The 17,094-nt window shown below is 35.6% G+C and overlaps 1 protein-coding gene across 1 annotated transcript; it reads right to left on the bottom strand.

Annotated features, from left to right (window-relative positions):
* Positions 1-3,283: 3,283 nt before the first annotated feature.
* LOC124542085 (zinc finger protein ZPR1) lies at positions 3,284-16,887 on the bottom strand. Its single transcript, XM_047120017.1, has 11 exons — positions 16,681-16,887; positions 15,518-15,651; positions 14,496-14,614; positions 13,055-13,231; positions 12,295-12,419; positions 9,927-10,065; positions 8,929-8,999; positions 7,343-7,432; positions 6,336-6,508; positions 4,419-4,540; positions 3,284-3,581 (listed from the first exon to the last, which is right to left on the bottom strand). Exons 1-11 carry the CDS (start codon positions 16,783-16,785, stop codon positions 3,487-3,489), a joined length of 1,350 nt encoding a protein of 449 aa, XP_046975973.1. The 5' UTR covers positions 16,786-16,887; the 3' UTR covers positions 3,284-3,486.
* Between the last annotated feature and the right edge of the window lie 207 nt (positions 16,888-17,094).

Raw genomic sequence — 17,094 nt, 5'->3', positions numbered from 1 at the left:
CCCTTTCCTATCTCCTTGATCCTTTGGCTTTGCGTAAAGATGTCGGATCACTCTGCATCCTCTACAGATTTTTTTTAAGGGGGATATTCCAAGGAATTGTTCGGATTAATCCCGGCTGCTGAATTTCACCTTCGGACATCTCGTCAAAATTCTAAGTTTCACCCGCACCACCTTGATGTCCGAAAATCCACAACAGCGCGATTTCTGAGACATTTTCTGCCTCGCACAACCACTTTGTGGGACCAGCTTTCGCCGGCGGTTTTTCTGAACCGATACGACATGGGAACCTTCAATAAAAGAGCGTACACCTTTCTCAAAGGCCGGCAACGCACCTGCAAGCCCCCTGGTGTTGCAGGTGTCCATGGGCGGTGGTAGTCACTTTCCATCAGGTGAGCCTCCTGCTCGTTTACCGCCTATGTCATAAAAAAGTAGTTGGAATATATACCATAGTATTAGAAGAAAATTAAAATCACAAATAGCAACACTGTGACCGGATATATAAGGACTACTGGTTGGCGATAATCGTCTATTCGTTTAGCTGTCAGAATATTTTAGCAATTAGCCTGTCATATAATGAAAATGTCTGTTGGCCGCCATTGAAATATTTAAAAAAAAATAACATTTCTTAAATCTATTTCTAATATCAGAAGCGGGATTCGAAGGTTGAAAAGCCATTGAAAGCCTACATTTCTGATTTTATAAACTAAATTAGTACTACTTTTTGGTTATTACCTGGTGATTTGATTAATTAATATTCGAACGGAGTTTTTGTCTCTGCGATGCCTTCCAACGACCAACATAACAAGCGAAAGCGTCACGAGCGCACTCCTTCGCCCAATCCGATGGAAGAGAAGATTGTGCGCGTTGGAAGACCATCAACCCCGTGCGTCTGTGGAGACGCAAGCTATCGTAACGAACAGCGCTGCCCCTAGCCGCGAGCTGCCCAACACCACACCATCGACATCAGTGCTTGTGGTCCCAACACCGCTGCATGAGCTGGCGTCTGCGCAAGTGGGGACGCTTCCGCTCCACTCCTCCACGACTACACGCACCATAAACAAGGAATCAACGCAGTCTGAGGACGTGGTGACGCACGCTGCGGAGCGTCTTTTGACCGCCATCAACTGTGCTCAGGTCAGATCCAACCGATTTTTTGGCTCTGATTTTGCTTTTAAGGTTAAATGTCTTCGTAGTGAGGTGCTTATTGCTATTATTATTCTGAAGTTTCGGATTCAATTCAACGACTTCCTTACCAATGAGATAAAAGACTTTGGTGGGTTTGTAAGAGACGGTCAGGTTAGGCCGAGTAATTATGAAATTGATGCATTGATTAAATTGCCTTGTGTCGCTGTTTGCTTTGTTAACTGATATACTTCTTGTTTTCTATCCTATTCTTGAGTTAGATTACGTACTAAACTAGCCCGTATTTCTGATTTTTGGCCATGTTGTGTAAAGAGTTGTGTTCAGTGGAAGAGACCCGAGTAAATCCTGTGCGCCATGGTATCGGGTTGACCCTGACACTGGTGGTTTCTGGGGTGAGTCGGTGGCGCAACCGACAACAGACCTGTGTAAATCCAGCCTTTATTAGGTATCTGGGGTGACCTACTAGAGACCGATGTAAATCCTGAGTGCACGAGTATGTGCGGGGTATTTGGTTGCGTGGGAACAGACCTGTGTAAAGCCTATGTGATTGAAAAGCTTATGTGTGCCGTTTATTTATATTTGTTGGTTATGTTGAACTTAGCTAATTCGTACGTAATCTAACGCTTCTTTGTGAAATTAGGCCAACTACTAATAATAACAGAGGTAAATAAGTGTGATTATTTTAGACTGTGTGTGTCTTGACAGAAACCGATGATGATGACGCAGAGTAGCCATTGAAGTCGGAGGTTGTTGCTGGACCTTCATCGAGTTCCTGCTGAGGACTTCGAGCACGCAGTCCCGTCAGGAGAAGCCGTATTAGAAGAAAATTAAAATCACAAATAGCAACACTGTGACCGGATATATAAGGACTACTGGTTGGCGATAATCGTCTATTCGTTTAGCTGTCAGAATATTTTAGCAATTAGCCTGTCATATAATGAAAATGTCTGTTGGCCGCCATTGAAATATTTAAAAAAAAATAACATTTCTTAAATCTATTTCTAATAATAGATATTTATAGTGAGCAGAGTTCTTTAGCCTTAATTATATAGACGAAAGTTGATGCATTTAGATCAATGATATTCTAATAACAGATATGTTATACCCATACTAAACAACAGAAAAGAGTGTGCCCCGCCGGGCGCCGTTTATTTTACATTTCGTTACAAGTAAAAAGGATAGCTTGATAAAAACAACAAGTCAAAGGGATAACTAGATGTTTTAATTACGCAAAACGTATTACTACATAATTATGATGCATTATAACGTATTACTGGCATAATTACGATGAAAACGACTAAAGGCAAACGTCCCAATTAGGACGTTTTCTAGTCTTCACTTTTTGCGCGTTAATGACGTATCTGTTTACTACAACATCATTGATTTGGATACATTTTTCTAGAATGAATAAATAATAGGATACAGCTTCCGTTGTATGTCTTAGGAAATAAAACAAAATTGATTGAAATAAAATATATTATTTACATTTTCCAATAAGAAAAATCTTTACAAGAAATACGTTAAAATGCACTTTTAACAATTATTTTAAAAATGTTAAAAAATAACAGGGTTGCCAGTCACAAATATATTTTAAATTAACATATAAGATGTAGTAGAAGTAAAAGTATGATATGATTTCACTACAGATTTCAGCTATTTTGTAACTTTTTGGAACGAAGTGCTTTTGCGCGGCAAAATGTTACTTTGATTATTATTAACAACTAGCTGTAACTTCGCGCGCGTTTGAATTTAACAAAAAAAAATTATTCCCGTGAATTTATTATTATTTAGTATATAATTATAAATTGACATGACCTATCTGCCAGTGAAACTCATCGAAATCGGTCCAACCGTTTCAGAGATTAGCCGGAACAAACAGACAGACTGACAAAAATTGTACAAAAATGTTATTTGAATATTACACACCACACCGACTTTATTGTAAAACACATCAAACATTATTAATTGTGTCTGTAATACAATCTGTTTTTTAATCATTTCTTTATATATATAAAAGCAAAAATGCCACTCACTAATTAATTAGGAAATCTCAGAAAATATATTACATAACTTGTCATACACTAAGAACAGATGGAAAGACCACTGATAAGATGAAACGGAGGATAAAAGTTACTACATAATACACAGCGATAACTTCGTTCCAACCGACTACAAACCCTTCAAGTTTTCACGTAAATGCTGTATATATCACTTGGAATATTCATTCACAATGCTTAGTCAAAACAAATATACAATATTATAAAAAAAAAAATTGTCTATGGTTAGAAAAATCATTCTCTATGGTATTTATAACGGCAATCTTGTTATTTCAACGCATCAATTTCAGCTCTCTGCTTCATAGCCCTCTGTCTTCATGTCATTTAGGCCGAGCTCATCATTCTGTTCGTATGTCCTCTCATATCTAGTAACCTTTAGACCTGGAAATAATAACAATTTATACGTTAATTAATGTAAATTGTAAGAGGTCTATTTTGTAACAACAATGAGTAAGATCCTATTCTAAGGCACCGTTTGGCTGTGATATTTGAAGCTTTAAGACCTTAAGATCTACATCCATATAAGCAAATCTCTAGAATCTAGACGAGGCCTGACCGAACAAGACAATTTTCCAGAACAATACAAAATACTATGTGTACAGGTAGGGAACGATTAAGAAAATTTTTTTGTTAGAAGAAAGAAATTATTAAGAAAATTTGACAAGTATGTGTCACCGTAAGATTACAAACATCGTTAGATTACAATCTAACTAGTGAGATGCGTTAAATTGCAATTATATTTCACGGTTCACAATGTTTCGACAGTTTACAATCTAACGAGATAGGTTGTAATCTAACGATGTTTGTAATCTCACGGTGACATATATATCACTTTAGAATTCTCTAAAATTTGCTTCAAAATTAACAGTCACTATATTATATTAAGCCGAGATGGCCCAGTGGTTAGAACGCGTGCATCTTAACCGATGGTTGTGGGTTCAAACCCAGGCAAGCACTACTATATATGCGCTTAATCTGTGTTTATAATTCATCTCGTGCTCGGCGGTGAAGGAAAACATCGTGAGGAAACCTGCGTTGTCTAATTTCATCGAAATTCTGCTACATGTGCATTGGAACAGCGTGTATATGTTCCAAACTCTTAATGGAAGAGGAGGCCTTATCCCAGCAGTGGGAAATTTACAGGCTGTTACTTTACTTTTTTTAGAATATGCTTTGGACACTGATCTCGACCAAGAATATCATGTCATGATAACTAACCATCATCAAACGTAGAGGGATCATCGTTTAAATTCTGCACATAAGAATTTCCCGCTGGATCATCCAGTATGAGAGTGATAGCTCGCTTTCCCTCCAGAACCTCTTGTAACTTCTCCGTGAACCTGGAACAAAATCAAACAGATTACATTAATATGCCAGGCGAATAGACCACTTTTTTATGCTATAGGGTATTTGACAATGCGAAAAATAAATCGTGAATTATTGTAATCAGTGTATATTTTGAGTTTATAAATGGTTATTTATTAACGAAACTTGAAAATAATACTTAATTTATTCAAAAATCAATAAACAAAAATGCATTTTTTCAAACGTTCGTCACGTGACACAAAACGCTCCTGATCGGCCGGGCTTATGATGAAGTCACTTTCTTGTAAACCTTGCTTTTCTACCATATGTACCACAGATTAAAATACAGCAAAGTGACGTCACCGACCCAATTGCAGCGCCATATTGTCTAAGTAGCGTTTTCGCGCGCTATTTAAATATGGAATTTTTAATATGATATTTTTCGTCAAATATGTACTAGAAATAAAAAAAAAAAACTTTTACCCAGTAAAAGTTTTTTAACCTCTTTTTTAACCCTTAACCTCTACTAAATAATATAAAATGGATTTTAAAAACCACTCAAATAGCCTATTACGTATATGTCAACTTAAAATTGTAAATAGCGTTAGATTATAATCTATCTACTATAATCTATGATTGTGAGCCGTAACATACTGATTACAATTTAACGCATTACTTTTCGGTAGATCTATCGAAGTAAATTTCTGTTAAATTATAGAAATTCCGATTGTACATAATATTCTGATTATGAACTATCGGAATTATATGTTTCATTGTTGGTTAAACGTTCACAATCTTTCGACAGTTTACAATCTCACGAGATAGATTGTCATCTAACGATGTTTGTAATCTTACTGTTACATATATATATATTTTGATATATATTCTATTTTAATATGTGTATTATTGGGATGTAATTATGTATAGTTTTATTATACTTTAGCATAAATATTCTTATTGGATAGTTTGTATATCTTTTCTTTATCTATTTCTTCACTTACCTGTTTTCGTTCTAAGCTTCTATCAAAAAAATCAAAATCAAAGTAAACTTTATTGAAGTGGGCTTTTACAAGCACTATTGAATTTTTATTTAAGACAACCTCACATACATTACTCTGATCCCAATGTAAGTAGCTAAAGCACTTGTGTTGTGGAAGATCAGAAGTAACGACGGCACAAACACCCAGACCCGAGACGACGTAGACAACTAATGATAATCTACATCGACTCGGCCGGACGAACCCGGGACCTCGGAGTTGTATACCCATGAAAACCGGTGTACACACCCCTCGACCATGGAGGTCGTCGTCATTTATACTTAAGTATAAATATTCTTATTCTATAGTTTGTATCTCTTTTCTTTATCCATTTGTTCACTTACTCTGTCTTGAGTCTGTGAGAGAGCGCTATAAGAGCCCCATTTTTCTAATATTTTGTATGTGTGTAAATAAATAATATGCAGAGATGGCCCAGTGGTTAGAACGCGTGCATCTTAACCGATGATTGCGGGTTCAAACCCAGGCAAGCACCGCTGATTCATGTGCTTAATTCGTCTTCATAATTCATCTCGTGCTCAGCGGTGAAGGAAAACATCGTGAGGATACCTGCATGTGTTTAATTTCATCGAAATTCTGCCACATGTGCATTCCACCAAACCGCATTGGAACAGCGTGTAATAAGAAAAGATCTTTATCTATTTCTTCACTTACCTGTTTTCGTTCGAAGCTTCTATCAACCAAAAGAGTCTGTAAGAGATCGCTACAAGCCCCATTTTTCTAATATTTTGTGCAATAAAGTATTTTAAATAAATAAATAATTAATTCAACCCACCTCTCCAGGTTCTCTTTGGCAAGTTTGGGGGCGTCGCCCTGCAGCGTGGGCGCGTCTTTGATCTGCTCCAGCGTGGCGCGCACGAGGCCCTCCGCCGTCGAGAACCGGCCCCCCAGCGCTCGCCCCCCAACCTCCAAGTCCAGCTCTGGTATTGACATGCTGCAGGTTTCGGACTGAAAAAACAAATCAATTATATCACATGTCTGGTCATACACTTGGTGCAAACCCGTCTGGGTAGGTACCACCCACTCATCAGTTATTCTAGAATATCGATGTATTCGATAGTTTCGTACTATAGATAGCCATCTATTTTTCGATAGTATTACTCTCTCGAGATAAGTTATTAAGTATGCCAATAACAATATTATATTCAAATATAAATATATTTAATTCACTTGGTTGTAGGGCTTTGTGCATGCCCGCCTGGGTAGGTACCACCCACTCATCAGTTATTCTACCGCCAAACAACAGCACTCAGTATTGTTGTGTTCCGGTTTGAAGGGCGAGTCAGTGTAATTACAGGCACAAGGGACGTAACATCTTAGTTCCCAAAATTTAAAGAAATGGTTAATGTTTCTCACAGCGTCATTGTCTATGGGTGATGGTGACCGCTTACCATCAGGTGTCCTATATGCTCGTCCGCCAATTTTTACAAAAAAGTAGAGGTTAAGGAACCCAGTAAAATTTAAATTTGATTATTTTTTATTTCTAGTACATATTGGCCGAAAAATATCATATTGAAAATTCCATATTTAAAAAGCACGCGAAAACGCTACTTGAACAATATGGCGCTGCAATCGGGTCGGTGACGTCACTTGCCTGTATTTTAATCTGTGGACTATTCTCTGAGCTGTAATGGTTCACACATAATATTGTGTTCATATATTACTAATACCAATTTATAGCAAGCACTTTTGAATCGTCATTTAACAACAATTGAGTAAGCTATTGGTTCGTAATGCAGATTCTAGTAAGAACCGGTAAGAAACTAGTCACTCTTTGCATACCTTGAGCACATCTCTCGAGAAGTCCTCTCTGTTAGCAATCCTGACTTCGAACCTGACGCCCTGGTCTTCAACGCCACCTCCCGACTTCACCTGGGAAGAGAAATAGATTATCAGTGAAATATATCATTTATTTACATAAGAGTTAATACTTGGTGGTAGGGCTTCGTGCTAGCCCGTCTGGGTAGGTACCACCCACTCACCAGTTATTCTACCGCCAAATAACAGTACTCAGTATTGTTGTGTTCCGGTTTGAAGGGTGAGTCAGTGTAACTACAGGCACAAGAGACATAACATCTTAGTTCCCAAGGTTGGTGGCGCATTGACGATGTAAGGAATAGTTGATATTTCTCACAGCGTCATTGTCTATGGGTGATGGTGACCACTTACCATCAGGTGGCCCATATGCTCGTCCGCCAACCTATACCATAAAATAAATAAATAAAAAATAATAATTTACAGTAAAACCATTTGATTTATTAATACACTGTAAATCTGAATGACCTGTAACCATAAAGAAATAATACAAAATTGTGTTTTGTTCGGATTAGTAAGCTGTAGTGGCAGTGGGCTGGCCATATTTATCGCAGAACCGACAACCGTTGGGGAAAACGTGTTCTAGAGTGGAGACCGCGTCTCGGCAAACGTAGCGTAGGCAGCGTTGCCAATGTGCGGGGAATTTCCCAAATTGCGGGGAATTCCCCAAATTGCGGAGAATCGCAAGTTGATCAAAATGAGGGGAATTTATACTTATTCGTTTTATACCAAAACGATCGGTAATTAATTGTTTACCCGTCTTTTAGTTAGTACAAAAATTGAAATTATAGTCGATTGAGATTGAGTTTGAGTTTTGAGGAATAATACAAAAACTCTCCTCACAATCAATAATTTATCTCTCCTGAAGTGGTTCACGATCCTTCCAATTCGACGATTGAAGTAAGATTGACCATTTCTAGGTTTACTCCTAGTATTTAATGTTTACACGCCCCTCCTTCGACTGTAGCAACATCCGGTTTCGATCCATTTAAAAAACAATTTAGTTTAGTCAAAACCGGGTGTTGACAGTCAACGCAAATTGTAACAACTATTTAAATCGAATTATTTATGCTCATAATACTTTAATACATTAAAACAATAAAATATGATCATATTAAAATAAATATGCTAACAATTAGTTAGCGTGATAACAAATACACACTATATATAGACATTAACCATGACTAGTTCGATTCAACGAAAAAAAAAAAAAAGAAAAAGGTCGTCAGTAACCATCACTAGTTTGATTTGAAGAAATTTACCTCGAAAATTTGATTGTAGTGTTATCACATACATGATTTTTTTCTGTGATTCTGGGGGATATGGGACTTTTTTTCCCCCATTTTGGGGAATTAGGTGAATAGGCATTGGCAACCCTGGTAGGACGTCATCAGACACGTGGAGTGACGATATACGCAAGGCGGCAGGCAGGAGCTGGATGCGAGTAGCCGGAGAAAGACCACAGTGACGTGCACTTGGAGAGGCCCATGTCTGTATGATGGATTGGTTGGAAATTTTGATGATTTATATAAAAGAATGTCGATTGGACTAACCTCGTTGGTGCGGTGACCACACGCCTCGCAAACGGTCGCCATGATGACCACTTCCTTGAAGTGTGGTATGTCTACAAACAATAACACAAAATCGTATCGAGTGACAGTTTTGATATTAATATATAAGAAAAAGTAAAGTAACAGGCACCACTATATATATATGTGCTTAATTTGTCTTTATAATTCATCTCGTGCTCAGCGGTGAAGGAAAACATCGTGAGGAAACCTGCATGTGTCTTATTTCATTGTAATCTGACACATGTGTATTCCACCAACCCGCATTGGAACAGCGTGGTGGAATATGTTCCAAACCCTCTCCTCAAAGGGAGTGGAGGCCTTTAGCCCAGTAGTGGGAATTTACAGGCTGTTGTTGTATGTATAACATAGGTATTGTGACGTCAGCACATCGCCTTAGTCGTACTCCATACTTGGCATGACGAAATCATAACAATTTATTATTAGATTATTATAATACATTAATCAGTCAGTCAGCACAGGGTACTCACAACAATTGTGACATGTCGTAAATAAAAATATATTCGGTCTTTGAGTATTGTCTAGCCTCATATAGTAAGACACAAATTAGATGTAGCATCGGAAAATGCAATGGAATGAAAATAAAACCGATTACTGCCGATTTACACAACCAATAGAAATAGCTCCCTATCGCGCCATTCGACGCTATTCGTCGCTATAGATTCACGCGTCAGAGAAAGCAAGTGCATGTAAATCCACGCGTCAAATTGACGAATATATTAGGTCATATGATATTACAAGTTATTACATTTGTGCAAAGATTATATTCGCATGAGAAATGAATATTGATAATTTGGGATAGCGTGCCCAATTCGGATGTGATCGTTTTACGAATTTTGCCGATGCGACATCTGAGTTGTGTCGTACTATACCTGGATACGTCTCTGAATATTATATGCCTCAGTATCTCTAGATAGCCTGAGAATGAGGGGGGGGGGGGGGGGTAAGGGAGAGGGGCTCACTCGTGATCTTCATGTTGGTGTCGGCGGGCGCGTTGCAGTCGGGGCAGTTGGTCCGGAACTGGAGCACCTCGTCCGCCGCCAGACGCTCGTAGCTGTTCAGCTCAGGGTCGCAGGGGGACAGCGCGCCAGCCAGAGACGACTGCGAACACACACACAACACTTATTAGTTTATTTTTGTTATTGGTTGTCAGACGAGCATATGAGCTATGATGGTAAGTGTACACCAACGGCAAAAATCAAAAATCAAAATCAACTTTATTCGAGTAAGCTTTTACAAGCACTTTTGAATTGTAATCTTATATATCTCAGTGTATTGTTTTAAATATTATCTATTAATGTGAATTATTGTGTGAATTTATTTATTTATAATTTACTACATTATTTTCTGCATAACTTAATTTTTAATTAGTCAATGTCAATATAATATGTCTATCTATTTTTAAAGTTCGATTTAATTTAATGTAAATTAGCTTTGAAGATTGTTAAATTTATAATTTTAATTAAATTTTAATAATAATTATTTGCATCTATACTGTAACTGTAAAAATTGTATGAATTATTTAACATAGGAAACAAGTTAGGTTTAAAGTAATAGTTTTTGTGTTAAAATTTTTATGTATTCAATAGTTACTGTATGTTTCCAAAAAAAATAAATAAATACACACAACACTTATTAGTTTATTTTTGTTATTGGTTGGGGGACGAGCATATGGGCCACCTGATGGTAAGTGTACACCAACGGCAAAAATCAAAATCAAAATCAACTTTATTCGAGTAAGCTTTTACAAGCACTTTTGAATTGTAATCTTATATCTCTTAGTGTATTAAATATTATCTATTAATGTGAATTATTGTGTGAATTTATTTATTTTTAATTTACTATATTATTTACTGCATAACTTAATTTTTAATTAGTCAATGTCAATATAGTATATCTATTTTTTAAGTTCGATTTAATTTAATGTATATTAGCTTTGAAGATTGGTAAATTTAAAATTTTAATTAAATTTTAATAATAATTATTTGCATCTATACTGTAACTGTGAAAATTGTATGAATTATTTAACATAGAAAACAATTTAGGTTTAAGTAATAGTTTTTGTGTTAAAATTTTTATGTATTCAATAGTTACTGTATGTTTCCAAAATAAATAAATAAATAAATACACACAACACTTATTAGTTTATTTTTGTTATTGGTTGTCGGACGAGCATATGAGCCACCTGATGGCAAGTGGTCACCACCGGCAAAAATCAAAATCAAAACATTGTAAAGTATGTGAGAAAGAGATGAAAAGAATGTGATATCTAAATATTAACATTCGCTTTATCTCTTTCTCACATATGGGTTAGTGTAAAGTGAAAGAGAGATAGGGCGAATTTGGATTGAAGTACCAAAATGATTCATAGTACGTAGATACGGTGAAAACGGTCACTGGTCATCATCGAATCGATATCATCCGATGTTCTGACGACATCCGATTTTAGATTACTTTCGATATCAAAATCAAATTATACTTTATTCAAGTAAGCTTTTACAAGCACTTTTGAATCGTCATCTTACAATTAAGTGAAGCTACCACTCGGAAAGTAGATTCTACCGAGAAGAACCGCCAAGAAACTCAGTAGTTACTCTTTTTCAACATTTAAAAAAAAACAGTAGTGTTAGTTAATACAATTATTTAAATTAATATATCCTGCTTGGATATCAACAGGTCATAGACAAAAGCGCTGTGAGAAACATTAACCATTTCTTTCAACCTTGAGAACTAAGATGTTACGTCCCATGTGCCTGTAGTTACACTGGCTCACTCACCGTTCAAACCGGAACACAACAATACTGAGTACTGTTGTTTAGCGGTAGAATATCTGATGAGTGGGTGGTACCTACCCAGACGGGCTAGCACTAAGCACTACCACCAAGTAAATAGTTAAATATATGGGCATCGCACCAATCAACAGAATTTTTTTGATTTTAAAATATATATAATCAACGAGGCAGTCATCAGTAAGAACTTATATATATATGTATGTATAGTATGACATAAATTCGATGTAGCATCGGCAAAATTCGTAAAACCGATTACTGCCGATTCATACAACCAACAGAAACAGCTCCCTATCGCGCCACTCGACGCTATTCGTCGCTATAGATTCCCGCGTCAGTTCGACCCGAGACAGCGAGTGCGTGTGAAGCGACGCGTCGAATTGACGAATATATTCGGTCGTGTGATATTACACGTTACTGCGTTTGTGTAAAGATCATATTCACATGAGAAATAAATATCGATAATTTGGGATGGCGTACTCAATTCGGATGTGATCGCCTTTACGAGTTTTGCCGATGCGACATCTAAGTTGTGACGTACTGTACGTACCTCTTCCTGCATGTATATCCCAAGTGTGTTATTCTGCTCCGTTGTCCGTTTGAAGTCAGATCTCTCACACCTCGGATCCTTCTTTGGGGCTTCTGGGTTTTCTATGAAGCAATTGCCTGAAATTGATGAATAAATGTTTTCAATTTGTTTGAAATTATCCGATTATATCTTAGGAATATATTGACAATTCTATCTTTTATATGAGTCTTTATATTGAACCACAACATACTACTACAACTATAGAATTTTACAACACCACCCACCATTTTACCCTTTCAAGGGGTGAATTAAAAAGAATAGACTATATCCTTCCTTGTAAGGACTATTTCATGCCAATTTTCATCTAAATCAAATCAAATCAAAATAAACTTTATTCAAGTGGGCTTTTACATGCACTTTTGAATCGTCATTTATACATGCATATGCATTTAGGAAAAATGGGTTTATTTTAACATTACAAAAAGACACTCCAAATTTATTATATGTATATGTGATCGTATGATTACAAACATCGTTAGATTACAATCTATCTCGTGAGATTGTAAACTGTCGATTGTGAACGCATCTCGCTGATTGGTCGATGGTCGTTCTTATAACAAGACCAGCCAATCAGGATCAAAATCAGTTGACAAGTTGACGCGGGACAGTAATCTAACAGTATAACTTCGAGATAGATTGTTATCTAACGATGTTTGTAATCTTACAGTAACATAGATATAAGTATATATCTATGTATTATTAAGGAACCAACCACTGATATCCTCCAACTCCAGAATCCACGGTTTCTCTCCATTCTTGAGAACCTGCATACGCTGAACAAACTGATCTATCTGGTTCGCTGCATCTGGGTGCTGTTGTCTCCGCACTTCCTGGTCCTGGCTGAGACCTGCCATCGCCCTGCTAATGATACCCTCAACTGTTGTTACTTCTGGAATTACATAAATGATACCAAACATTGAATAGTTGATAGACAATTATATCTTGAGAAAGTTTTTGCTGTATGTGCTTTCAATTGGTGTTGCATATCTATAGTACACTGCCGTCGACAGTATCGATAGTTTTGTACTATAGATAGCCATCTATTTTTCGATAGTATTACTTTTTCGAGATAAGTTATTAAGTATGCCAATAACAATATTATATCCAAATATAAATATATTTAATTCACTTGGTTGTAGGGCTTTGTGCAAGCCCACCTGGGTAGGTACCACCCACTCATCAGTTATTCTACCGCAAAATAACAGTACTCAGTATTGTTGTGTTCCGGTTTGAAGGGTGAGTCAGTGTAACTACAGGCACAAGGGACATCTTGGTTCCCAAGGTTGGTGGCGCATTGACGATGTAAGGAATAGTTAATGTTTCGTACAGCGTTATTGTCTATGGGTGATGGTGACCACTTACCATCAGGTGGCCCATATGCTCGTACGCCAACCTACAACATAAAAAAAAAATATTCTTTGACTCTGTCATTTTCCTTTTCTCAAAATTCATTCAAAGACCGATAGTCCCAGTGGAGGATTTACCAATAGGCTAAGTAGGCTTGAGCCTAGAGCAGATTTAGCACAAATTTGTTGTTATCTAACAGAAATTAAAAACAAAACTTATAATTATATGTATACACATTACATCCGTAATCCGTATACACGTCACTACATAGCGGGTTGGAAAAATAATCTAGTAACTGACAGAAATATCACATAGTTTATAATCATACTAACAACGGGAAAAACCGATGTAATGAGGACGATAGAACACAAATCATAAATGTTGCAAAAATAAAGTAGGGGCGGCAGAAATTGAATAGCCTACTAGCGGCAGATTGGTAAATCCGCCACTGGATAGTCCAAATCTATTGAAAGTACCAATATCCTGAATAGTTTTCACGTTCTAACTAATAATAAATAATAAATATGAGACAACATCACATACATTACTCTGATCCCAATGTAAGTAGCTAAAGCACTTGTGTTGTGGAAAATCAGAAGTAACGATAACACAAACACCCAGACCCAAGACGACGTAGACAACTAATGATAATCTACAGCGACTCGGCCGGACGAACCCGGGACCTCGGAGTGGCGTACCCATGGAAACCGGTGTACACACCACTCGACCATGGAGGTCGTCAGTCGTCAACTACTGGGCCATCTCGGCATATGATAGGAATATAAGATTATCATCAGATTACTGACCTCCTTTCTGACTCTGCGCTGGTATCTCAAAGTCCAATTCCGGTATGCGTACAGCCGTGTAGTCACTTTTGACAACTTGCCTGTTCAAGTCTATAGGATCTTCAACACGGAGTTTCCATCTGAAACAATACATATTCAATCTTAAAACAAAAACTATAGACATAGACTAGACTATAGATAAGAGAGAAGAAATAGATTAAATCCAAATCAAAATAAACTTCATTCAAGTAGGCTTTTACAAGCACATTTGAATAGTAATTTAACAATTAAGTGAAGCTACCACCGGTTCGGAAAGTAGATTCTACAGAGAAGAACCGGCAAGAAGCATAGTAGTTACTCTTTTTCAACATTTAAAAAATACAAAGTCATGTTAGTTAATTCAATTATTTAAATTAATATATCCTGCTTGGAAGTCAACAGATAGTATAATATATAAAGTCAATAGCCAACTATATAAGTTAATAAATAAAATTTTAACAAAAAGAAAAACCGACTTCAAACAAAGCACTATTTTAAAACAAATAAAAATGCACTAAAAAGTAATAAAAATAATTGCATATTTAAGATATTTTTGAGAGTCCTCCTAGGTAAAATGAAATGAAAAATATTAGACTACTTAAAAGTCGATTTACGATTAAATAACATAGTTATTGTTATATTTGGAGCCGATTCAAACAAAAAAAAATTATTAATATCGGTCCACCCAGTAAAAAGTAATGAGGTAACAAACATAAAAAAAAAAATAAAAAAATACAGACGAATTGATAAACTCCTCCTTTAGGAAGTCGGTTGAAAATACATATTAAGCTTTCATTAATAACTTAACTCTTGTTTAACACAAATTTATCACAGGTAGATTTACATCTATATACAATGTGCTGTTAGACTCAATGAGGTTGTACTATATCTGCAGGACTGTGATAAATATATGTCCTAAGAGTAGCAGAACTGTATATAATTGTGTGTTAATAGTCGGTAAATGTATACAAAACAAATAATAATGTAACTCCTATCAATATTACCGAACTCCAAGCTCAGCGTATGCCCCACCAGGTTGTATCTCATTATTTTCAAATCCACACTTCTCACAGGAGAATGACATGATCACGACATTCTTGTAAAATGGTATTCGGGTCAGAAGAAGCCGAGTTATACCCTGAAATTATAATATAATACAAATATATGTGTTTAGAAATAATGTAAATAAATGCTATGTATTTCCTAACTGAAAAAACTACTAAGCTTCTACTAATATTGAAATATTGCAACATTTTCAGAGGTGTACAATCAAAATCAAAATAATCTTTATTTAAATAGGCTCTTGTGAAGATATCTCCTAGATATATTCAAGGCGAATAAATGTCACAATAGTTTTGTTAGTTATCATTTTTGGTTTTGAATGCAAACCAATATTTACCAGATTTTTTTATGTGTTATCAGCAATACCTGGCCTAGGTAATTTGAATATGTACTTAAGATTTTGTTTTCTATAAGATACTAAGACTCATTCTTAGAGAAGAAAGCCTAGATGAAATCATGATGGTAAATAAAATAAAAGATTTTATTTTATTTACCATCATGATTTCATCTAGGCTTAGGACTAGCATAAAACTTTTTATTCATTTTTTATCTTAAAAATATCGGAATAATTATTTACAATAAAATACTACTCTAAACAAATATGCTATAAATACAAATATTTTTTATTTTATGAGCATGAAAACATAAATTTCCAGTCTTAAAATCGTTTTTCCAGTTTGAGAATGCAATAGGAAGTGTCGAAATCGGATTTTGGAATCGTTTTGATTGAGAAATAGGCGAATAACTTCAAAAACTTTCTTAATTTTACGTATTCAAACAACATCTGTTAATTGATTTTGTAAAATTACTTTTATTAGGAAAGAAGTACTGAATATACATTTTATAAGTTGAATATACCGGGAAAGCCTTAGAAACGATAATATTATTGAAAATAAAGAAACCGGTATTATACCGAAAAGGTTATAAGGTTATAGCATAAATCCTAACTAAACATTTAATTTGAATAATAATAATAAATTAATAATAAATTTGATATAAAAACAGAACATAATGTGATCTTATTGTTTATAAGTTGATTTAGAGGTGATTCCACAATCGAATATCATCAAAATAACAAGTTCTAGAAAGCTCCATATTAACTTACATTCGCGTGACAATTGAAACAAAAAGACTCAATTTCAGTCACTTCAGGGTCCGGATCTTCAGCAGTGAGATCCCTGAACAAAGGTTTCTTATCTTCAGAGCACATAATTATTTTTAAAAATAATAGTTTCGACAATAAAAACACGTTGCTGTATGTCAAACTGTCAAATCGCAAACTGATCCATCATCAAGATCATTATTCATAGATAATACATACATACTGTCACATCAATTGACATTAGACACAGATAATGTAAATCTGTCCTAAAATGGAAAGAAATCAAAAACATTTTGATTGAAATTATGATTGGCAATAAGCCTGGCTATTGAAGTATATAAATGATTTGTTAATATAATAAGTGAACACGTATTTTAATAAAACAAAAATAAAATATTCATAATTCAAATTAATAGT

The sequence above is a fragment of the Vanessa cardui genome, chromosome 30 (genome assembly GCF_905220365.1).
Source record: "Vanessa cardui chromosome 30, ilVanCard2.1, whole genome shotgun sequence".
NCBI lineage: Eukaryota > Metazoa > Arthropoda > Insecta > Lepidoptera > Nymphalidae > Vanessa > Vanessa cardui.
The sequence above is the reverse complement of the archived record's forward strand: the minus strand, read 5'-3'. Positions and strand labels throughout refer to the sequence as shown.